Here is a 27,002-nt window from a genome sequence, read left to right as displayed (position 1 = left end):
ATTTATCCTGGGAGACACCGGGCCCAGGTGTTTCCCATGTAGCTGACGACCCTCCCAACTCCGCCCTCCGACATCCTAATAAGGAAACAAGAACAAAGAGAGAATACGGCAGACAGAGTGGGAGGGTCGTCACACAGATCAGAACTATTATAATACAGGCCAGGTCTATTATATTACAGGCCAGGTCTACAGGCCAGGTCTAGTATAATACAGGTCAGTTATAATATAATACAGACCAGGTCTAGTATAATACAGGCCGGGTTTACAGGCCAGGTCTATTATAATACAGGCCAGATCTAGCTCCACCTGGCACAGCCAGAAGAGGACTGGCCACCCCTCATAGCCTGGTTCCTCTCTAGGTTTCTTCCTAGGTTTTGGCCTTTCTAGGGAGTTTTTCCTAGCCACAGTGCTTCTACACCTGCATTGCTTGCTGTTTGGGGTTTTTGGCTGTGTTTCTGTACAGCACTTCGAGATATTAGCTGATGTACGAAGGGCTATATAAAATAAACTTGATTTGATATTGTAATACAGGCCAGGACTACAGGCCAGGTCTAGTATAATACAGGTCAGTTCTATTGTAATACAGACCAGGTCTATTATAATACAGGCCGGGTTTACAGGCCAGGTCTATTATAATACATGTCAGGTCTACAGGCCAGGTCTACAGGCCAGGTCTAGTATAATACAGGCCGGGTCTATTATAATACAGACCAGGTATATTAATACAGGCCAGGTCTATTACGATACAGGCCAGGTCTACAGGCCAGGTCTACAGGCCAGGTTTACAGGCCAGGTTTACAGGCCAGGTCTAGTATAATACAGGCCGGGTCTATTATAATACAAGCAAGTTCAACTAGAATACAGGCCAGGTCTATTACGATACAGGCTAGGTTTACAGACCAGGTCTATTATAATACAGGTCAGGTCTATTATAATACAGGTCAGGTCTATTATAATACAGGCCAGGGCTATTATAATACAGGCCAGGTCTACAGGCCAGGTCTACAGGCCAGGTCTAGTATAATACAGGCCGGGTCTATTATAATACAGACCGGGTCTATTATAATACAGACCAGGTATATTAATACAGGTCAGGTCTATTATAATACAAGCCAGGTCTATTATAATACAGGCCAGGTCTACAGGCCAGGTCTACAGGCCAGGTCTACAGGCCAGGTCTAGTATAATACAGGCCGGGTCTATTATAATACAGGCAAGTTCTATTATAATACAGACCAGGTATATTAATACAGGTCAGGTCTATTATAAAACAAGCCAGGTCTAGTATAATACAGGTCAGGTCTATTATAATACAGACCAGAACTATTATAATACCGACCAGGTGTACAGGTCAGTTCTATTATAATACAGGCAAGTTCTATTATAATACAGACCAGGTATATTAATACAGGTCAGGTCTATTATAAAACAAACCAGGTATATTATAATACAGGTCAGGTCTATTATAATACAGACCAGGTCTATTATAATACAGGCCAGGTTTACAAGCCAGGTCTATTATAATACAGACCAGGTATATTAATACAGGTCAGGTCTATTATAATACAGGCCAGGACTACAGGCCAGGTCTAGTATAATACAGGTAAGGTCTATTATAATACAGGCCAGGTCAATTGTAATACAGGCCAGGTCTACAGGTCAGGTCTATTATAATACAGGCAAGTTCAATTATAATACAGGCCAGGTCTAGTATAATACAGACCAGGTCTAGTATAATACAGACCAGGTCTAGTATAATACAGGCCGGGTTTACAGACCAGGTCTAGTATAATACAGGCCAGGTCTATCATAATACAGACCAGGTCTATTATAATACAGGCCAGGTCTATTATAATACAGGACAGATCGACAGGCCAGGTATAGTATAACACAGGCCAGGTCTATTATAATACAGACCAGAACTATTATAATACAGGCATGTTCTATTATAATACAGACCAGGTATATTAATACAGGTCAGGTCTACAGGCCAGGTCTAGTATAATACAGGTCAGGTCTATTATAATACAGGCCAGGTCTATTATAAGACAGGACAGATCTACAGGCCAGGTATAGTATAATACAGGCCAGGTCTATTATAATACAGACCAGAACTTTTATAATACAGGCAAGTTCTATTATAATACAGACCAGGTCTATTATAATAAGGGACAGTTATATTATAATACAGGCCAGGTCTAGTATAACACAGACCAGGTCTAGTATAATACAGGCAAGTTCAATTATAATACAGACCGGGTCTATTATAAAACAGACCAGGTCTATTATAAAACAGGCCAGGTCTATTATAAAACAGGCCAGGTCTATTATAAAACAGGCCAAGTCTATTATAAAACAGGCCAGGTCTACAGGCCAGGTCTACAGGCAAGGTCTAGTATAATACAGGTCAGGTCTATTATACAGGTCAGGTCTATTATAATACAGACCAGAACGATTATAACACACGCCAGAACTAGTATAATACAGGCCAGAACTAGTATAATACAGGCCAGAACTATTATAATACAGGCCAGAACTAGTATAATACAGAACTATTCTACAGGCCAGGTCAATTGTAAAACAGGCCAGGTCTACAGGCCAGGTCTAGTATAATACAGAACTATTCTACAGGCCAGGTCAATTGTAAAACAGGCCAGGTCTACAGGCCAGGTCTAGTATAATACAGGCCAGGTCAATTGTAAAACAGGCCAGGTCTACAGGCCAGGTCTAGTATAATACAGACCAGGTCTATTATAATACAGAACTATTCTACAGGCCAGGTCAATTGTAAAACAGGCCAGGTCTACAGGCCAGGTCTAGTATAATACAGGCCAGGTCAATTGTAAAACAGGCCAGGTCTACAGGCCAGGTCTAGTATAATACAGACCAGGTCTATTATAATATAGGCCGGGTTTACAGGCCAGGTCTATTATAATACAGGCAAGTTATATTATAATACAGACCAGGTATTTTAATACAGGGCAGGTGTATTATAATACAAGCCAGGTCTATTATAATACAGACCAGGCCTATTATAATACAGGCCAGGTCTAGTATAATACAGACCAGGCCTATTATAATACAGACCAGGCCTATTATAATACAGACCAGGCCTATTATAATACAGACCAGGCCTATTATAATACAGACCAGGCCTATTATAATACAGACCAGGCCTATTATAATACAGACCAGGTCTACAGGCCAGGTCTAGTATAATACAGGTCAGGTCTATTATAATACAAACCAGGTCTATTATTAAACAGACCAGGTCTATTATTAAACAGACCAGGTCTATTACAAAACAGACCAGGTCTATTACAATAAAGGCCAGAGCTATTATATTACAGGCCAGGTCTACAGGCAGGTCTGGTATAATACAGGCCAGGTCTATTATAATACAGACCAGGTCTATTATAATACAGGCAAGTTCAATTATAATACAGACCAGGTCTATTATAATACAGACCAGGCCTATTATAATACAGACCAGGTCTACAGGCCAGGTCTATTATAATACAAACCAGGTCTATTATAATACAGGCAAGTTCAATTATAATACAGGCAAGTTCAATTATAATACAGACCAGGCCTATTATAATACAGGCAAGTTCAATTATAATACAGACCAGGTCTATTATAATACAGACCAGGCCTATTATAATACAGGCCAGGTCTACAGGCCAGGTCTATTATAATACAAACCAGGTCTATTATTAAACAGACCATGTCTAGTATAATACAGTCCAGGTCTATTATAATACAGGCAAGTTCAATTATAATACAGACCAGGCCTATTATAATACAGACCAGGCCTATTATAATACAGACCAGGCCTATTATAATACAGACCAGGTCTACAGGCCAGGTCTAGTATAATACAGGTCAGGTGTATTATAATACAAACCAGGTCTAGTATAATACAGGCCTTTTCTAAAGGCCATGTCTAGTATAATACAGGCCAGGTCTATTATATTACAGTCCAGGTCTATTATAATACAGACCAGGTATATTACAATACAGGCCAGGTCTACAGGCCAGGTCTAGTATAAGAGGCCAGGTCTATTATAAAACAGACCAGGTCTATTATTATACAGGCAAGATCTATTATAATACAGACCAGAAATATTATAATACAGGCCAGGTCTACAGGCCAGGTCTAGTATAATACAGGCCAGGTCTATAGGCCATGTCTAGTATAATACAGGCCAGGTCTATTATAATACAGGCCAGGTCTACAGGCCAGGTCTAGTATAATACAGGCCAGGTCTATAGGCCATGTCTAGTATAATACAGGTCAGATCTATTATAATACAGACCAGGTCTATTATAATACAGGCAAGTTCAATTATAATACAGGCCAGGCCTATTATAATACAGGCCAGGTCTAGTATAATACAGGCCAGGTCTATTATAATACAGATGTTTTCTATTATAATACAGATGTTTTCTATTATAATACAGATGTTTTCTATTATAATACAGACGTTTTCTATTATAATACAGACGTTTTCTATTATAATACAGACGTTTTCTATTATAATACAGACGTTTTCTATTATAATACAGACCAATTCTAAAGGTCAGGTCTAGTATAATACAGGCCAGGTCAATTGTAATACAGGTCAGGTCTACAGGCCATGTGTAGTATAATACAGGTCAGTTCTATTATAATACAGTCCAGGTCTATTATAATACAGACCAGGTATATTACAATACAGACCAGGTCTATTATAATACAGGCAAGTTCAATTATAATACAGACCAGGCCTATTATAATACAGGCCAGGTCTAGTATAATACAGGCCAGGTCTAGTATAATACAGGCCAGGTCTATTATAATACAGACGTTTTCTATTATAATACAGATGTTTTCTATTATAATACAGATGTTTTCTATTATAATACAGACGTTTTCTATTATAATACAGACGTTTTCTATTATAATACAGACGTTTTCTATTATAATACAGACGTTTTCTATTATAATACAGACCAATTCTAAAGGTCAGGTCTAGTATAATACAGGCCAGGTCAATTGTAATACAGGTCAGGTCTACAGGCCATGTGTAGTATAATACAGGTCAGTTCTATTATAATACAGTCCAGGTCTATTATAATACAGACCAGGTATATTACAATACAGGCCAGGTCTAGTATAATAGAGGCCAGGTCTATTATAAAAAACAGACCAGGTCTATTATAATACAGACCATGTCTACAAGCCAGGTCTACAAGTCAGGTCTATTATAATACAGGCCAGGTCTATTATTATACAGGCAAGGTCTATTATAATACAGACCAGAACTATTATAATACAGGCCAGAGCTATTATATTACAGGCAAGGTCTATTATAATACAGACCAGAACTATTATATTACAGGCCAGGTCTACAGGCCAGGTCTAGTATAATACAGGCCGGGTTTACAGGGCAGGTCTAGTATAATACAGACCAGAACTATTATAATACAGGCCAGGTATATTATAATACAGGCCATGTATATTATAATACAGGCCATGTATATTATAATACAGGCCAGGTATATTATAATACAGGTCAGGTCTAGTATAATACAGGTCAGGTCTACAGGCCAGGTCTAGTATAATACAGGTCAGTTGTAATATAATACAGGCCAGGTCTGTTATAATACAAACCAGGTATATTATAATACAGGTCAGGTCTATTATAGTACAGACCAGGTCTATTATAATACAGGCCAGGTCTAGTATAATACAGGTCAGGTCTAGTATAATACAGGTCAGGTCTAGTATAATACAGGTCAGGTCTACAGGCCAGGTCTAGTATAATACAGGTCAGTTGTAATATAATACAGGCCAGGTCTGTTATAATACAAACCAGGTATATTATAATACAGGTCAGGTCTATTATAGTACAGGCCAGGTCTAGTATAATACAGGCCAGGTCTAGTATAATACAGGCCAGGTCTAATATAATACAGACGTTTTCTATTATAATACAGGCCAGGTCTACAGGCCAGGTCTATTATAATACAAACCAGGTCTATTATTAAACAGACCATGTCTATTATAATACAGTCCAGGTCTATTATAATACAGGCAAGTTCAATTATAATACAGACCAGGCCTATTATAATACAGACCAGGCCTATTATAATACAGACCAGGCCTATTATAATACAGACCAGGCCTATTATAATACAAACCAGGTCTACAGGCCAGGTCTAGTATAATACAGGTCAGGTGTATTATAATACAAACCAGGTCTAGTATAAGACAGGCCTTTTCTAAAGGCCATGTCTAGTATAATACAGGCCAGGTCTATTATAATACAGTCCAGGTCTATTATAATACAGACCAGGTATATTACAATACAGGCCAGGTCTACAGGCCAGGTCTAGTATAAGAGGCCAGGTCTATTATAAAACAGACCAGGTCTATTATTATACAGGCAAGGTCTATTATAATACAGACCAGAAATATTATAATACAGGCCAGGTCTACAGGCCAGGTCTAGTATAATACAGGCCAGGTCTATAGGCCATGTCTAGTATAATACAGGCCAGGTCTATTATAATACAGGCCAGGTCTACAGGCCAGGTCTAGTATAATACAGGCCAGGTCTATAGGCCATGTCTAGTATAATACAGGTCAGATCTATTATAATACAGACCAGGTCTATTATAATACAGGCAAGTTCAATTATAATACAGACCAGGCCTATTATAATACAGGCCAGGTCTAGTATAATACAGGCCAGGTCTATTATAATACAGGCCAGGTCTATTATAATACAGACGTTTTCTATTATAATACAGACGTTTTCTATTATAATACAGACGTTTTCTATTATAATACAGACGTTTTCTATTATAATACAGACGTTTTCTATTATAATACAGACCAATTCTAAAGGTCAGGTCTAGTATAATACAGGCCAGGTCAATTGTAATACAGGTCAGGTCTACAGGCCATGTGTAGTATAATACAGGTCAGTTCTATTATAATACAGTCCAGGTCTATTATAATACAGACCAGGTATATTACAATACAGGCCAGGTCTAGTATAATAGAGGCCAGGTCTATTATAAAAAACAGACCAGGTCTATTATAATACAGACCATGTCTACAAGCCAGGTCTACAAGTCAGGTCTATTATAATACAGGCCAGGTCTATTATTATACAGGCAAGGTCTATTATAATACAGACCAGAACTATTATAATACAGGCCAGAGCTATTATATTACAGGCAAGGTCTATTATAATACAGACCAGAACTATTATATTACAGGCCAGGTCTACAGGCCAGGTCTAGTATAATACAGGCCGGGTTTACAGGGCAGGTCTAGTATAATACAGACCAGAACTATTATAATACAGGCCAGGTATATTATAATACAGGCCATGTATATTATAATACAGGCCAGGTATATTATAATACAGGTCAGGTCTAGTATAATACAGGTCAGGTCTAGTATAATACAGGTCAGGTCTACAGGCCAGGTCTAGTATAATACAGGTCAGTTGTAATATAATACAGGCCAGGTCTGTTATAATACAAACCAGGTATATTATAATACAGGTCAGGTCTATTATAGTACAGACCAGGTCTATTATAATACAGGCCAGGTCTAGTATAATACAGGTCAGGTCTAGTATAATACAGGTCAGGTCTAGTATAATACAGGTCAGGTCTACAGGCCAGGTCTAGTATAATACAGGTCAGTTGTAATATAATACAGGCCAGGTCTGTTATAATACAAACCAGGTATATTATAATACAGGTCAGGTCTATTATAGTACAGGCCAGGTCTAGTATAATACAGGCCAGGTCTAGTATAATACAGGCCAGGTCTAATATAATACAGACGTTTTCTATTATAATACAGGCCAGGTCTACAGGCCAGGTCTATTATAATACAAACCAGGTCTATTATTAAACAGACCATGTCTATTATAATACAGTCCAGGTCTATTATAATACAGGCAAGTTCAATTATAATACAGACCAGGCCTATTATAATACAGACCAGGCCTATTATAATACAGACCAGGCCTATTATAATACAGACCAGGCCTATTATAATACAAACCAGGTCTACAGGCCAGGTCTAGTATAATACAGGTCAGGTGTATTATAATACAAACCAGGTCTAGTATAAGACAGGCCTTTTCTAAAGGCCATGTCTAGTATAATACAGGCCAGGTCTATTATAATACAGTCCAGGTCTATTATAATACAGACCAGGTATATTACAATACAGGCCAGGTCTACAGGCCAGGTCTAGTATAAGAGGCCAGGTCTATTATAAAACAGACCAGGTCTATTATTATACAGGCAAGGTCTATTATAATACAGACCAGAAATATTATAATACAGGCCAGGTCTACAGGCCAGGTCTAGTATAATACAGGCCAGGTCTATAGGCCATGTCTAGTATAATACAGGCCAGGTCTATTATAATACAGGCCAGGTCTACAGGCCAGGTCTAGTATAATACAGGCCAGGTCTATAGGCCATGTCTAGTATAATACAGGTCAGATCTATTATAATACAGACCAGGTCTATTATAATACAGGCAAGTTCAATTATAATACAGACCAGGCCTATTATAATACAGGCCAGGTCTAGTATAATACAGGCCAGGTCTATTATAATACAGGCCAGGTCTATTATAATACAGACGTTTTCTATTATAATACAGACGTTTTCTATTATAATACAGACGTTTTCTATTATAATACAGACGTTTTCTATTATAATACAGACGTTTTCTATTATAATACAGACCAATTCTAAAGGTCAGGTCTAGTATAATACAGGCCAGGTCAATTGTAATACAGGTCAGGTCTACAGGCCATGTGTAGTATAATACAGGTCAGTTCTATTATAATACAGTCCAGGTCTATTATAATACAGACCAGGTATATTACAATACAGGCCAGGTCTAGTATAATAGAGGCCAGGTCTATTATAAAAAACAGACCAGGTCTATTATAATACAGACCATGTCTACAAGCCAGGTCTACAAGTCAGGTCTATTATAATACAGGCCAGGTCTATTATTATACAGGCAAGGTCTATTATAATACAGACCAGAACTATTATAATACAGGCCAGAGCTATTATATTACAGGCAAGGTCTATTATAATACAGACCAGAACTATTATATTACAGGCCAGGTCTACAGGCCAGGTCTAGTATAATACAGGCCGGGTTTACAGGGCAGGTCTAGTATAATACAGACCAGAACTATTATAATACAGGCCAGGTATATTATAATACAGGCCATGTATATTATAATACAGGCCAGGTATATTATAATACAGGTCAGGTCTAGTATAATACAGGTCAGGTCTAGTATAATACAGGTCAGGTCTACAGGCCAGGTCTAGTATAATACAGGTCAGTTGTAATATAATACAGGCCAGGTCTGTTATAATACAAACCAGGTATATTATAATACAGGTCAGGTCTATTATAGTACAGACCAGGTCTATTATAATACAGGCCAGGTCTGGTATAATACAGGTCAGGTCTAGTATAATACAGGTCAGGTCTAGTATAATACAGGTCAGGTCTACAGGCCAGGTCTAGTATAATACAGGTCAGTTGTAATATAATACAGGCCAGGTCTGTTATAATACAAACCAGGTATATTATAATACAGGTCAGGTCTATTATAGTACAGACCAGGTCTAGTATAATACAGGCAAGTTCAATTATAATACAGACCAGGTATATTAATACAGGTCAGGTCTATTATAATACAGGCCAGGTATATTATAATACAGGCCAGGTATATTAATACAGGTCAGGTCTATTATAATACAGGCCAGGTATATTATAATACAGGCCAGGACTACAGGCCAGGTCAAGTATAATACAGGTCAATTCTATTGTAATACAGACCAGGTCTATTATAATGCAGGCCGGGTTTACAGGCCAGGTCTATTATAATACAGGCCAGGTATATTATAATACAGGCCAGGTCTACAGGCCAGGTCTATTATAATACAGGCAAGTTCAATTATAATACAGGCCAGGTCTAGTATAATACAGACCAGGTCTAGTATAATACAGACCAGGTCTAGTATAATACAGACCAGGTCTAGTATAATACAGACCAGGTCTAGTATAATACAGGCCGGGTTTACAGACCAGGTATATTATAATACATGACAGGTCTATTTTAATACAGGCCAGGTCTATTATAATACAGGTAAGGTCTATTATAATACAGGCCAGGTCAATTGTAATACAGGCCAGGTCTACAGGCCAGGTCTAGTATAATACAGGTAAGGTCTATTATAATACAGGCAAGTTCAATTATAATACAGGCCAGGTCTAGTATAATACAGACCAGGTCTAGTATAATACATGCCAGGTCTATTATAATACAGGCCAGGTCTATTATAATACAGGACAGATCTACAGGCCAGGTCTATTATAATACAGACCAGAACTATTATAATACAGGCAAGTTCTATTATAATACAGACCAGGTCTATTATAATAAGGGACAGTTATATTATAATACAGGCCAGGTCTAGTATAACACAGACCAGGTATATTATAACACAGGTCAGGTCTACAGGCCAGGTCTATTATAATACAGGTCAGGTCTATTATAATACAGGCCAGCTCTTCAATCCAGGTCTAGTATAATACAGGCCAGGTCTATTATAATACAGGTCAAGAACTATTATTATACAGGACAGGTCTACAGGCCAGGTCTAGTATAATACAGGCCAGGTCGATTATAATACAGACCAGAACTATTGTAATACAGGCCAGGTCTAGTATAATACAGGTAAGGTCTAGTATAATACAGACCAGGTCTATTATAATACAGGCCGGGTTTACATTCCAGGTCTATTATAATACAGGAGAGTTATATTAAAATACAGACCAGGTATATTAATACAGGTCAGGTCTATTATAAAACAGGCCAGGTCTATTATAACACAGGCCAGGTCTATTATAACACAGGCCAGGTCTACAGGCCAGGTAAACCGGCCAGGTCTAGTAGAATACAGTCCTGGTATATTATAATAAAGAACATGTTTATTTGAATACAGGCCAGGTTTATTATAATACAGGTCAGTTCTATTATAATACAGTCCAGGTCTATTATAATACAGACCAGGTATATTACAATACAGGCCAGGTCTAGTATAATAGAGGCCAGGTCTATTATAAAAAACAGACCAGGTCTATTATAATACAGACCATGTCTACAAGCCAGGTCTACAAGTCAGGTCTATTATAATACAGGCCAGGTCTATTATTATACAGGCAAGGTCTATTATAATACAGACCAGAACTATTATAATACAGGCCAGAGCTATTATATTACAGGCAAGGTCTATTATAATACAGACCAGAACTATTATATTACAGGCCAGGTCTACAGGCCAGGTCTAGTATAATACAGGCCGGGTTTACAGGGCAGGTCTAGTATAATACAGACCAGAACTATTATAATACAGGCCAGGTATATTATAATACAGGCCAGGTATATTATAATACAGGCCATGTATATTATAATACAGGCCAGGTATATTATAATACAGGTCAGGTCTAGTATAATACAGGTCAGGTCTAGTATAATACAGGTCAGGTCTACAGGCCAGGTCTAGTATAATACAGGTCAGTTGTAATATAATACAGGCCAGGTCTGTTATAATACAAACCAGGTATATTATAATACAGGTCAGGTCTATTATAGTACAGACCAGGTCTATTATAATACAGGCCAGGTCTAGTATAATACAGGTCAGGTCTAGTATAATACAGGTCAGTTGTAATATAATACAGGCCAGGTCTGTTATAATACAAACCAGGTATATTATAATACAGGTCAGGTCTATTATAGTACAGACCAGGTCTAGTATAATACAGGCAAGTTCAATTATAATACAGACCAGGTATATTAATACAGGTCAGGTCTATTATAATACAGGCCAGGTATATTATAATACAGGCCAGGTATATTAATACAGGTCAGGTCTATTATAATACAGGTCAGGTCTATTATAATACAGGCCAGGTATATTATAATACAGGCCAGGACTACAGGCCAGGTCAAGTATAATACAGGTCAATTCTATTGTAATACAGACCAGGTCTATTATAATGCAGGCCGGGTTTACAGGCCAGGTCTATTATAATACAGGCCAGGTATATTATAATACAGGCCAGGTCTACAGGCCAGGTCTATTATAATACAGGCAAGTTCAATTATAATACAGGCCAGGTCTAGTATAATACAGACCAGGTCTAGTATAATACAGACCAGGTCTAGTATAATACAGGCCGGGTTTACAGACCAGGTATATTATAATACATGACAGGTCTATTTTAATACAGGCCAGGTCTATTATAATACAGGTAAGGTCTATTATAATACAGGCCAGGTCAATTGTAATACAGGCCAGGTCTACAGGCCAGGTCTAGTATAATACAGGTCAGGCCTATTATAATACAGGCAAGTTCAATTATAATACAGGCCAGGTCTAGTATAATACAGACCAGGTCTAGTATAATACAGACCAGGTCTAGTATAATACATGCCAGGTCTATTATAATACAGGCCAGGTCTATTATAATACAGGACAGATCTACAGGCCAGGTCTATTATAATACAGACCAGAACTATTATAATACAGGCAAGTTCTATTATAATACAGACCAGGTCTATTATAATAAGGGACAGTTATATTATAATACAGGCCAGGTCTAGTATAACACAGACCAGGTATATTATAACACAGGTCAGGTCTATTATAATACAGGCCAGGTCTACAGGCCAGGTCTAGTATAATACAGGTCAGGTCTATTATAATACAGGCCAGCTCTTCAATCCAGGTCTAGTATAATACAGGCCAGGTCTATTATAATACAGGTCAAGAACTATTATTATACAGGACAGGTCTACAGGCCAGGTCTAGTATAATACAGGCCAGGTCGATTATAATACAGACCAGAACTATTGTAATACAGGCCAGGTCTAGTATAATACAGGTAAGGTCTATTATAATACAGACCAGGTCTATTATAATACAGGCCGGGTTTACATTCCAGGTCTATTATAATACAGGAGAGTTATATTAAAATACAGACCAGGTATATTAATACAGGTCAGGTCTATTATAAAACAGGCCAGGTCTATTATAACACAGGCCAGGTCTATTATAACACAGGCCAGGTCTACAGGCCAGGTAAACCGGCCAGGTCTAGTAGAATACAGTCCTGGTATATTATAATAAAGAACATGTTTATTTGAATACAGGCCAGGTTTATTATAATACAGGATAGGTCTACAGGTCAGGTATATTATAATACAGGCCAGGTCTATTATAATACAGGCCAGGTCTATTATAATACAGGTCAGGTTTACAGGCCAGGTCTATTATAATACAGGCCAGGTCTATTATAATACAGGTCAGGTTTACAGGCCAGGTCTATTATAATACAGGCCAGGTCTATTATAATACAGGACAGGTCTATTGTAATACAGGCCAGGTCTACAGGCCAGGTCTAGTATAATACAGGTCAGGTCTATTATAATACATACCAGGTCTATTATTATACAGGCCATATCTATATGCCAGGTCTAGTATAATACAGGCCAGGTCTATTTTAATAGATCAGGTCTATTATAATACAGGCCAGGTCTATTATAATACAGGCCAGGTATACAGGCCAGGTCTATTATAACACAGACCAGATCTATTATAATACAGGCCAGGTATATTATTATACAGGTCTATTATTATTCTGGAAAGGTCTATTATAATACAGGCCAGGTCTATCATAATACAGACCAGGTCTATTATAATACAGGCCAGATCTACAGGCCAGGTCTAGTATAATACAGGTCACGTCTATAATACAGACCAGGTCTATCATTATACAGGATAGGTCTATTATTATACAGGCCATGTTTACTGGCCAGGTCTATTAGAATACAGGCCAGGTCTATTAGAATACAGGCCAGGTCTATTTTTATTACCGGCCAGGTCTACAGGCCAGGTCTGGTATAGTACAGGCCAGATCAATTATAATACAGGCCAGGTCAATTATAATACAGGCCAGGTCAATTATAATACAGGCCAGGTCAATTATAATACAGACCAGGTCAATTATAATACAGACCAGGTCAATTATAATACAGACCAGGTCTACAGGCCATGTCTATTATAACACAGGCCAGGTCTACAGGCCAGGTCTAGTATAATACAGGCCAGGTCTATTATAATACAGACCTATTCTATTGTAATACAGGCCAGGTCTATTATAATACAGGTCAAGAACTATTATTATACAGGACAGGTCTACAGGCCAGGTCTAGTATAATACAGGCCAGGTCGATTATAATACAGACCAGAACTATTGTAATACAGGCAGGGTCTATTATATGACAGGCCAGGTCTAGTATAATACAGGTAAGGACAATTATAATACAGACCAGGTCAATTATAATACAGACCAGGTCTACAGGCCATGTCTATTATAACACAGGCCAGGTCTAGTATAATACAGGCCAGGTCTTTTATAAAACAGGCCAAGTCTATTACAAAACCGAACGCTGCCTGCACTTGCCCGCCCGTCCAGCATCACTACTCTGGATGGTTCTGACTTAGAATATGTGGACAACTACAAATACCTAGGGGTCTGGTTAGACTGTAAACCTCGCCTTCCAGACTAACATTAAGCATCTCAAATCCAAAACGTATCTGGAATCCGCTTCCTGTTTCGCAACAAAGCATCCTTCACTCATGCTGCCAAACATACCCTCGTAAAACGAACTATCCTACCGATCCTCGACTTCGGCGATGTCATTTACAAAATAGCCTCCAACACTCTACTCAGCAAATTGGATGCAGTATATCACAGTGCCATCCGCTCTGTCACCAAAGCCACATATACTACCCACCATTGCTACCTGTATGCTCTCGTTGGCTGGCCCTCACATCATATTCGTCGCCAAACCCACTGGCTCCAGGTCATCTATAAGTCTGATACTTCCGGTGCCGACAGAGACGGCCGCCTCGCTTTTAGTTTCCTAGGAAAGGAAACTTTCACTTTACAATAGTAATAATAATATGCAAATTGTATGATCTAGAATAGAGTACGAGGCAGTTTAATTTGGGCATGATTTATTCCAAAGTGAAAACAGCGCCCCCCTATTGACAAGTTAAGTGGAAGATTACCAGTGTTTGATGCTCGTCGTTTGGTGTGACAGACAGGTTGGAGTCATTGTTCTTTTGAGTTTTGATGTTACGCCTCTTGGAGGGAACACAACACCCTTCAACTCCCCGTGGAGTGAAAGAGGTACGTGACTGGAGGTAAAGAGGTACGTGACTGGAGGTAAAGAGGTACGTGACTGGAGGTAAAGAGGTACGTGACTGGAGGTAAAGAGGTACGTGACTGGAGGTAAAGAGGTACGTGACTGGAGGTAAAGAGGTACGTGACTGGAGGTAAAGAGGTACGTGACTGGAGGTAAAGAGGTACGTGACTGGAGGTAAAGAGGTACGTGACTGGAGGTAAAGAGGTACGTGACTGGAGGTAAAGAGGTACGTGACTGGAGGTAAAGAGGTACGTGACTGGAGGTAAAGAGGTACGTGACTGGAGGTAAAGAGGTACGTGACTGGAGGTAAAGAGGTACGTGACTGGAGGTAAAGAGGTACGTGACTGGAGGTAAAGAGGTACGTGACTGGAGGTAAAGAGGTACGTGACTGGAGGTAAAGAGGTACGTGACTGGAGGTAAAGAGGTACGTGACTGGAGGTAAAGAGGTACGTGACTGGAGGTAAAGAGGTACGTGACTGGAGGTAAAGAGGTACGTGACTGGAGGTAAAGAGGTACGTGACTGGAGGTAAAGAGGTACGTGACTGTAGGTAAAGAGGTACGTGACTGTAGGTGGAGGTAAAGAGGTACGTGACTGTAGGTGGAGGTAAAGAGGTACGTGACTGTAGGTGGAGGTAAAGAGGTACGTGACTGTAGGTGGAGGTAAAGAGGTACGTGACTGTAGGTGGAGGTAAAGAGGTACGTGACTGTAGGTGGAGGTAAAGAGGTACGTGACTGTAGGTGGAGGTAAAGAGGTACGTGACTGTAGGTGGAGGTAAAGAGGTATGTGACTGTAGGTGGAGGTAAAGAGGTATGTGACTGTAGGTGGAGGTAAAGAGGTATGTGACTGTAGGTGGAGGTAAAGATGACAGAGGCAGAGAATATTACCTTTAACAGGGAATTTATTCCTTCACACGGTAATTTGGAGAAAAGGGGCTGGACGGAACCAAAGCAAAGAAAGTAAAAGTTAAAAAGTCCCCTCTCCTACCTAACCACTACTTACCTAACCTTTTAACACCCCCTGGAGCGCTAACCAAAATACATGGGATGGTCCACCCAGGTCTTACCTAGTGTGCATAGACAGTAAATACTACGGGTATATGTATGCCCACAGGCCTCTTGCCTAAGCACTCCCAAGCAGCCTTCACCTCCTGGAACAAAAACAGAAGAATTACTAACGTAAAGTGAACAATTTCAATAATCAAAAACACAGTCCTTTTGGCATACACATACCTCAGAAGTGGCAGCTACAAAATACTTTCAACAAAACTGTCACTGGGCAACAACCAACACAGTACATCAAAGATGCTCTCTCTCTCTTGGCTTTTATCCAGCTGGAGAAGGAGTTGATAATTGACAACAGCTGTTTCCCCTGACGAGGGTACGGAGCTCCAATCATCGATGGGGCTGACCAATCAGCTGCTTAGAATCCAGGAAGCCTGAAATACACACATACAAACACATACAGTTGAAGTCAGAAGTTTACATACACTTAGGTTGGAGTCATTAAAACTTGTTTTTCAACCACTCCACAAATTTCTTGTTAACAAACTATAGTTTTGGCAAGTCAGTTAGGACATCTACTTTGTGCATGACACAAGTCATTTTTCCAACAATTGTTTCCAGACAGATTATTTCATTTATAATTGGTCCCGTGTGGCTCAGTTGGTAGAGCATGGCGCTTGCAATGCCAGGGTTGTGGGTTCATTCCCCACGGGGGGACCAGGATGAATATGTATGAACTTTCCAATTTGTAAGTCGCTCTGGATAAGAGCGTCAGCTAAATGACTTAAATGTAAATGTAATTCACTGTATCACAATTACAGTGGGTCAGAAGTTTACATACACTAAGTTGATTGTGCCTTTAAACAGCTTGGAAAATTCCAGAAAATGATGTCATTGCTTTAGAAGCTTCTGATAGGCTAATTGACATAATTTGAGTCAATTGGAGGTGTACCTGTGGATGTAGTATTTCAAGGCCTACCTTCAAACTCAGTGCCTCTTTGCTTGACATCATGGGGAAATCAAAAGAAATCAGCGAAGATCTCAGAAAAATAATTGTAGACCTCCACAAGTCTGGTTCATCCTTGGGAGTAATTTACAAATGCCTGAAGGTACCACGTTCATCTGTACAAACAATAGTACGCAAGTATAAACACCATGGGACCACACAGCTGTCATACCGCTCAGGAAGGAGACGCGTTCTGTCTCCTAGAGATGAACGTACTTTGGTGCGAAAAGTGCAAATCAATCCCAGAACAACAGCAAAGGACGTTGTGAAGATGCTGGAGGAAACAGGTACAAAAGTATTTATATCCACAGTAAAACGAGTCATATATCGACATAACCTGAAAGGCCGCTCAACAAGGAAGAAGCCACTGCTACAAAACCAACATTAAAAAGCCTACGGTTTGCAACTGCACATGGGGACGAAGAACGTTTTTTTTTTTAAATGTCCTCTGGTCTGATGAAACAAAAATAGAACTGTTTGGCTATAATGACCATCGTTTTGTTTGGAGGGACAAGGGGGAGGCTTGCAAGCCGAAGAACACCATCCCAACCGTGAAGCACGGGGGTGGCAGCATCATGTTGTGGGGGTGCTTTGCTGCAGGAGGGACTGGTGCAATTCACAAAATAGATGGCATCATGAGGCAGGAAAATTATGTGGATATATTGAAGCAACATCTCAAGACATCAGTCAGGAAGTTAAAGCTTGGTCGCAAATGGGTCTTCCAAATGGACAAGGACCCCAAGCATACTTCCAAAATTGAGGCAAAATGGCTTAAGGACAACAAAGTCAAGGTATTGGAGTGGTCATCACAAAACCCTGACCTCAATCCTATAGAAAATTTGTGGGCAGAACTGATAAAGTGTCTGAGCAAGGAGGCCTACACACCATACTGTTACACAGGAGGAATAGGACAAAATTCACCCAACTTATTGTGGAAGGCTACCTGAAACGTTTGACCCAAGTTAAACAATTTAAAGACAGTGCTACCAAATACTAATTGAGTGTATGTAAACTTCTGACCCACTGGGAATGTGATGAAAGAAATAAAAGCTGAAATAAATCATTCTCTCTACTATTATTCTGACATTTCACATTCTTAAAATAAAGTGGTGATCCTAACTTACTAAAACAGAGATTTTTTTTACTAGGATTATAATGTCAGGAATTGTGAAAAACTGAGTTTAAATGTATTTGCCTAAGGTGTATGTAAACTTCCGACTTCAACTGTATGTTTCAGTAAGATTGGATTTATAGCAATGGTTCTCAACTGTACTGCAGGGATGGAGTGCAAGTTGTAGAAAATGGAGGTTGTGGTGGCAGCTGCAGAGAACTATGTGTGTGTGCAAGACTAGACTTCAGAAGAGTTACAGGGTGTGTTAAGTGGTGATGTCCCATCCTTTCAGGTTGTTGGCATGAGGTATGACTAGATAGATTTAAAAAGTGGAGTAGGTTAGTTTTATTGAAATTGTATATCTTTTTGGAAGAAAAAAATTGTGAGCGTTAGATGGTAGGGTATTTATTTATTTTTCAAGCAAAATATAAGGCAGTTGTACTCCAGTCTCGTAGGTGGCGGTAATGCAACATATTGGATTCCAACCGCCGTTAAACCACATCGAAGAAGAAATCTCCCACAGTGCGGAAATAGAAAGGGGGATTCCTGGTGCAAGTTAGCTTAGCGCTGTCGCTTTGACAGCTAGCTACATCAGAAGAATGTCAGAACTATCACTGGAAATTATTTCATCAGATTTGAATAGAAATACAATCTAGAAGTGGTGTCAGTTGCGGAAATACGCTTGGTCTGCCACAGTCAACCCAGAGCTTAGTTAGCTAACGTCAGCCTGATTAACGCCAACTAACTACGTATACAGATAAAAGGTAAGGTTTCATGTTAGTTAAACAACTAACGTTAGTTACATATATATTTAGCTAAAGTCATGTCGTTGGCTGCCAGCTGCCACTGTTGTGCTAACTAGCTGACGTGATTGTCATGGCTAGCGTAGACAGAATTAGCCATATAGCTAGCCACATCATGTTTGTCTAGCTAACCTTACCTAGCTATAGGCTTTATGCCTGGTGAACCAGTACCTAGTCCTAGGCTTGAGGAGACCCGACGCCCAACATCATTCAAACGTTAGGTAAAAAATACGTTCGGTATTCACCAAAATATGGAGTTTCGCAGAACAACTAAATATTTGTAGACCTTTTTTGGAAGTAGGTACATACGCACCGTATGTAACGGCTAGGCGTCAGAGGAGATCTCGTCTCCTCAAGCCAAGGTACTGGTTCATATGACTTAAAAGTTGGCAAGCGAACTAACCGTGTTTCAAACTTCATTAGCTAATGTTACTAGCTGTTAGCCTGCTAGCTAACTAGGTAAAAAAATACAGTAGGTTAGCTAGGTACGTATCAAAACCAACCAGGATGGAGCTAGAAGTGAAAGTAGCCTAGCTAGCGCCGAACAGACCGACTGCCTATAGATAAAGTAGGCAGGGAAATGCCCGTGTTGGTCATTTCTGTTAACGTTATATAATCCAAATAAATCAACCGCAGCATGGTTTTGGACTCATTCAGCAGTTTTTAACTGATTCAGTACAATATTGGAAATTTAATGTTGAAAGTTCAATTTATATTGCTAACATGTAAGTTGAAAATTGTTGTCACTGCTTCCTGTTGACAAGACGTTTTGATAAATAGGCCAATGTCAAAACACAGTTTTACGTGTCCAGGTCAATAACCAATATTCAGAAACAGGTTGTGATATATTGAAAACATAAAAGGTACTATCTACACGTACATGTGCAACAATATTAATCATTCTATTTATTTATTGATTTATTTTTACGAGCACCTTATAAACTGCACATGCACCAGAAACCCTGTTGTTTTGGTAATAAATCACTGATATGGATGAGGGGGAATCAGGTTGTATGAGCTGTTATAACTACCACAACTAAAACAAAACACATGGAACCTGGATATTGTTTTTTTCACTGGTTAGAGGACAACCTGCAGAAGACAGTGGGCCACACTTTTTTTTGGGTTGTGTTGCATTTTGATATGGGGGTCTCCAAAAGAGAGGCAAAACTGTTTTGTCAATCACTCATATCAATTATCACGTTGAAATCAATTGTGTAAGAGGGGGAGATGAGGTTGCATGTCCTGCTAAAACTAAAACGGCTAAAAAAAGAAGATGGCTAGCCTGAAAATGTTAAGCTGCCTGAACAGGTGTCTCTTGCTTGAACGGTTCAAGAGTTACTGAATTATTTTATGCTAAGTTATAAAGAACAGGGACTGCGGTTGAAAATTCGCCAGCTGATGATTAATGTGCACTGTCCCTGTAAAAATAAACACGATTTCAAACCTTCAGAAAGTATTCATAGCCTTGATATAGTCCAATTTTTTTTGTTACAGCCTGAATATAAAAACAATTATTAAATAGACACAATACCGCATAATGAAAACATGTTTTTAGACATTTTTGTAATTTTGGGGGAAAATTAAATATAGAAATATTCAATTTACATAAGTATTCACACCCCTGAATCAATACTGTGTAGAAGCACCTTTGGCAGTGATTACAGCTGTAAATCTTTCTGGGTCTTTGAAGGGCCCTCCACACCTGGATTGTGAAACATTTTCTTTATGCTTTTCAGAATTCTTCAACCTCTGTCAAATTGGTGGTTGATCATTGCTAGACAACCATTTTCAGGTCTTGACACTGATTTTCACATAGATTAAAGTCAACTGTAACTTGGCCACATAAGAACATTCACTCTTCCTACACACTGTCACTCCAACACATCCACCAAAACTTACTCATCATTTATACTCTACACACCCACTCACATACAATCATCATACAGTGCATTAGAAAAGTATTTAGACTTCTTGACTTTTTCCCCACATTTTGTTACGTTACAGCCTTATTCTATAATTGATGAGGAAAACAATGCATTTAACCCATCTACAGACAATGCCCCATAATGACAAAGCGATAACAGGTTTTTAAAAGTTGTGTTGTCTTAGGTCTCTCTTTATGTAGTGTTGTGTCTCTGTGTCTCTCTTGTCGTGACGTGTGTTTTGTTCTATATTTAATTTTTATTTTACATTTTTAATTCCAGCCCCCGTCCCCGCAGGAAGCCTTTTGGGGGAATAAGGTTATACAAAAATATGTTAAATAAGGTTATACAAAAATATGTTTTTTGTTTTGTTTTTTTTAACCTGTTTTTGCTTTGTCATTATGGGGTTTTGTGTGTAGACTGATGAGGATGATTTATTTGATCAATGTCAGAATAAGGCTGTAACGTAACAAAATGTGGAAAAGGTGAAGGGGTCTGAATACTTTCTGATGGCTCTGTATCTATCTCCATCACTCCAGTATCCCTGTCACCTTCCCCCTATACATATCTACCTCCATCACTCCAGTATCCCTGTCCCCTTCCCCCTATACATATCTACCTCCATCACTCCAGTATCCCTGTCCCCTTCCCCCTGTACATATCTACCTCCATCACTCCAGTATCCCTGTCCCCTTCCCCCTATACATATCTACCTCCATCACTCCAGTATCCCTGTCACCTTCCCCCTATACATATCTACCTCCATCACTCCAGTATCCCTGTCCCCTTCCCCCTATACATATCTACCTCCATCACTCCAGTATCCCTGTCACCCTTCCCCCTATACATATCTACCTCCATCACTCCAGTATCCCTGTCTCCTTCCCCCTATACATATCTACCTCCATCACTCCAGTATCCCTGTCTCCTTCCCCCTATACATATCTACCTCCATCACTCCAGTATCCCTGTCACCTTCCCCCTATACATATCTACCTCCATCACTCCAGTATCCCTGTCTCCTTCCCCCTATACATATCTACCTCCATCACTCCAGTATCCCTGTCTCCTTCCCCCTATACATATCTACCTCCATCACTCCAGTATCCCTGTCTCCTTCCCCCTATACATATCTACCTCCATCACTCCAGTATCCCTGTCCCCTTCCCCCTATACATATCTACCTCCATCACTCCAGTATCCCTGTCACCTTCCCCCTATACATATCTACCTCCATCACTCCAGTATCCCTGTCTCCTTCCCCCTATACATATCTACCTCCATCACTCCAGTATCCCTGTCTCCTTCCCCCTATACATATCTACCTCCATCACTCCAGTATCCCTGTCCCCTTCCCCCTATACATATCTACCTCCATCACTCCAGTATCCCTGTCCCCTTCCCCCTATACATATCTACCTCCATCACTCCAGTATCCCTGTCTCCTTCCCCCTATACATATCTACCTCCATCACTCCAGTATCCCTGTCCCCTTCCCCCTATACATATCTACCTCCATCACTCCAGTATCCCTGTCTACCTTCCCCCTATACATATCTACCTCCATCACTCCAGTATCCCTGTCCCCTTCCCCCTGTACATATCTACCTCCATCACTCCAGTATCCCTGTCCCCTTCCCCCTATACATATCTACCTCCATCACTCCAGTATCCCTGTCCCCTTCCCCCTATACATATCTACCTCCATCACTCCAGTATCCCTGTCCCCTTCCCCCTATACATATCTACCTCCATCACTCCAGTATCCCTGTCCCCTTCCCCCTATACATATCTACCTCCATCACTCCAGTATCCCTGTCCCCTTCCCCCTATACATATCTACCTCCATCACTCCAGTATCCCTGTCTCCTTCCCCCTATACATATCTACCTCCATCACTCCAGTATCCCTGTCTCCTTCCCCCTATACATATCTACCTCCATCACTCCAGTATCCCTGTCTCCTTCCCCCTATACATATCTACCTCCATCACTCCAGTATCCCTGTCTCCTTCCCCCTATACATATCTACCTCCATCACTCCAGTATCCCTGTCTCCTTCCCCCTATACATATCTACCTCCATCACTCCAGTATCCTTGTCACCTTCCCCCTATACATATCTACCTCCATCACTCCAGTATCCCTGTCTCCTTCCCCCTATACATATCTACCTCCATCACTCCAGTATCCCTGTCCCCTTCCCCCTATACATATCTACCTCCATCACTCCAGTATCCCTGTCTCCTTCCCCCTATACAGTGGGGAGAACAAGTATTTGATACACTGACACATTTGCAGGTTTTCCTACTTACAAAGCATGTAGAGGTCTGTAATTTTTATCATAGGTACACTTCAACTGTGAGAGAAGGAATCTAAAACAAAAATCCAGAAAATCACATTGTATGATTTTTAAGTAATTAATTTGCATTTTATTGCATGACATAAGTATTTGATACATCAGAAAAGCAGAACTGAATATTTGGTACAGAAACCTTAGTTTGCAATTACAGAGATCATACGTTTCCTGTAGTTCTTGACCAGGTTTGCACACACTGCAGCAGGGATTTTGGCCCACTCCTCCATACAGACCTTCTCCAGATCCTTCAGGTTTCGGGGCTGTCGCTGGGCAATACGGACTTTCGGCTCCCTCCAAAGATTTTCTATTGGGTTCAGGTCTGGAGACTGGCTAGGCCACTCCAGGACCTTGAGATGCTTCTTACGGAGCCACTCCTTAGTTGCCCTGGCTGTGTGTTTCGGGTCGTTGTCATGCTGGAAGACCCAGCCACGACCCATCTTCAATGCTCTTACTGAGGGAAGGAGGTTGTTGGTCAAGATCTCGCGATACATGGCCCCATCCATCCTCCCCTCAATATTGTGCAGTCGTCCTGTCCCCTTTGCAGAAAAGCATCCCCAAAGAATGATGTTTCCACCTCCATGCTTCACGGTTGGGATGGTGTTCTTGGGGTTGTACTCATCCTTCTATTCCTCCAAACACGGCGAGTGGAGTTTAGAGCAAAAAGCTCTATTTTTGTCTCATCAGACCACATGACCTTCTCCCATTCCTCCTCTGGATCATCCAGATGGTCATTGGCAAACTTCAGACGGGCCTGGACATGCGCTGGCTTGAGCAGGGGGACCTTGCGTGCGCTGCAGGATTTTAATCCATGACGGCGTAGTGTGTTACTAATGGTTTTCTTTGAGACTGTGGTCCCAGCTCTCTTCAGGTCATTGACCAGGTCCTGCCGTGTAGTTCTGGGCTGATCCCTCACATTCCTCATGATCATTGATGCCCCACGAGGTGAGATCTTGCATGGAGCCCCAGACCGAGGGTGATTGACCGTCATCTTGAACTTCTTTCATTTTCTAATAATTGTGCCAACAGTTGTTGCCTTCTCACCAAGCTGCTTGGCTATTGTCCTGTAGCCCATCCCAGCCTTGTACAGGTCTACAATTTATCCCTGATGTCCTTACACAGCTCTCTGGTCTTGGCCATTGTGGAGAGGTTGGAGTCTGTTTGATTGAGTGTGTGGACAGGTGTCTTTTATACAGGTAACGAGTTCAAACAGGTGCAGTTAATACAGGTAATGAGTGGAGAACAGGAGGGCTTCTTAAAGAAAAACTAACAGGTCTGTGAGAGCCGGAATTCTTACTGGTTGGTAGGTGATCAAATACTTATGTCATGCAATAAAATGCAAATTAATTATTTAAAAATCATACAATGTGATTTTCTGGATTTTTGTTTTAGATTCCGTCTCTCACAGTTGAAGTGTACCTATGATAAAAATTACAGACCTCTACATGCTTTGTAAGTAGGAAAACCTGCAAAATCGGCAGTGTATCAAATACTTGTTCTCCCCACTGTACATATCTACCTCCATCACTCCAGTATCCCTGTCTCCTTCCCCCTATACATATCTACCTCCATCACTCCAGTATCCCTGTCTCCATCCCCCTATACATATCTACCTCCATCACTCCAGTATCCCTGTCCCCTTCCCCCTATACATATCTACCTCCATCACTCCAGTATCCCTGTCCCCTTCCCCCTATACATATCTACCTCCATCACTCCAGTATCCCTGTCCCCTTCCCCCTATACATATCTACCTCCATCACTCCAGTATCCCTGTCCCCTTCCCCCTATACATATCTACCTCCATCACTCCAGTATCCCTGTACATTGTTAATATGGTACTGACCCTGTATATAGTGACCTTACCCCTATACATATCTACCTCCATCACTCCAGTATCCCTGTACAGTGTTAATATGGTACTGACCCTGTATATAGTGACCTTACCCCTATACATATCTACCTCCATCACTCCAGTAACCCTGTACATTGTTAATATGGTACTGACCCTGTATATAGGCACCTTCCCCCTATACATATCTACCTCCATCACTCCAGTAACCCTGTACATTGTTAATATGGTACTGACCCTGTATATAGGCACCTTACCCCTATACATATCTACCTCCATCACTCCAGTATCCCTGTACATTGTTAATATGGTACTGACCCTGTATATAGTCACCTTCCCCCTATACATATCTACCTCCATCACTCCAGTATCCCTGTACATTGTTAATATGGTACTGACCCTGTATATAGTCTCCTTACCCCTATACATATCTACCTCCATCACTCCAGTATCCCTGTACATTGTTAATATGGTACTGACCCTGTATATAGTCACCACTATACAGTGCCTGTACATAGCTACTGACCCTGTATATTTTGAGTCATGAATGTGCTTATCACGTGAGGCTGTGGTTTACATCCTAGATAGCAGGCCATTGGCTGCCATCATCACCAGGGGTATGTACGACAGGTCTGATTGGTTCCAAGTTTAGTAGTTCACAAATGTGCCTACTACTAGTAGCTGATGACGTGTGTCCGTCTACGTGTATGATGCATCATCTTAACATGGTTCAGCAGCATGGTACAGCCCCAGACAGACACCTGGGACATGGCAGGGGACGAGGGAGGCGGGGCTCTCCGGGTTCCACCCGAGCTGGCAGCCAATGAGGTGGTGACCAGACTACTGGGAGACAACCAGCAGCTCCGAGGTATATGTCTCTCTCACACACACACACACACACACACACACGACTGGAATACTCTCTTTGATCCACAATGAGGCACAGATTGTGTGTGTGTGTGTAGAGGCGTTGCAGCGCAGCAACCAGGCCCTGCGTGAGCGCTGTGAGGAGATGGAGGAATGGCAGCGGAGGTCTAGAGAAGAGCGGGAGTTCCTCAGCTGTCGTTTCCAAGAGGCCCGGGCGCTAGTGAAGAGACTGACCAGGGAGAACCACAGCCTTACCAGCCTGGCCAGCCCCTCGAGCCCCTCCAACCCTGAAGCTAGCCAAGGCCTGCTGGTCAACGGCCCCAGTGTCAGCCAGGACTCCTGCCCCAACTCTACCAACTGCAGCTCCAATGGGGGTCCTGGGAGAGGAGGGGAGCAGGAGAAGAGCTCAGAGACCAACGGAACCATGGCAACCTCACTGGTCAGTACGGAGGGAGGAATGGTTGGATTCAGAATACCTAATCAATTCTTGATGTTGAATTTAAGTAGTAAACAGGATACAGAATTGCTATTTGAATGGAAGGAAATAGAATTGAAATCAGTAATATTCAAATGTCTCCTCTTCTGTAGTCTATACATCTATAAAACATCAGACATGTCGTTATATACATGCATATAAAGTATTGTTGAAACACTTCATTTTCAGGACAAACTCTTTAAATGAATGATCAAGGAAAACAAATGTGAATATTCTAAGTTTATTATATTTCATTAATCACTTTTACA

The 27,002-nt window shown here is 40.6% G+C and overlaps 1 protein-coding gene and 1 long non-coding RNA gene across 2 annotated transcripts in view; one reads left to right on the top strand and one right to left on the bottom strand.

Annotated features, from left to right (window-relative positions):
* Positions 1-17,329, bottom strand: LOC139557934 (uncharacterized). Its single transcript, XR_011671502.1, has 6 exons — positions 16,569-17,329; positions 16,403-16,486; positions 16,224-16,271; positions 15,202-15,330; positions 14,925-15,053; positions 1-75 (listed from the first exon to the last, which is right to left on the bottom strand). It is a non-coding gene; the product is annotated as an uncharacterized lncRNA (long non-coding RNA).
* A 1,629-nt stretch (positions 17,330-18,958) lies between these two features.
* Positions 18,959-27,002, top strand: part of LOC139557932 (NF-kappa-B essential modulator-like) — a gene marked incomplete in the record, with an annotated part of 51,141 nt that continues 43,097 nt past the window's right edge. Inside the window, 3 exon segments of the mRNA XM_071373288.1 lie at positions 18,959-19,221; positions 26,129-26,259; positions 26,357-26,697. Of these exon segments, the coding sequence (XP_071229389.1) occupies positions 26,130-26,259; positions 26,357-26,697 (471 nt within the window).

The sequence above is a fragment of the Salvelinus alpinus genome, chromosome 28 (genome assembly GCF_045679555.1).
Source record: "Salvelinus alpinus chromosome 28, SLU_Salpinus.1, whole genome shotgun sequence".
In the NCBI taxonomy this organism is placed as follows: Eukaryota; Metazoa; Chordata; class Actinopteri; order Salmoniformes; family Salmonidae; genus Salvelinus; species Salvelinus alpinus.
Note: the sequence above shows the minus strand (reverse complement) of the source record. Positions and strands in the feature narration are given on the sequence as shown.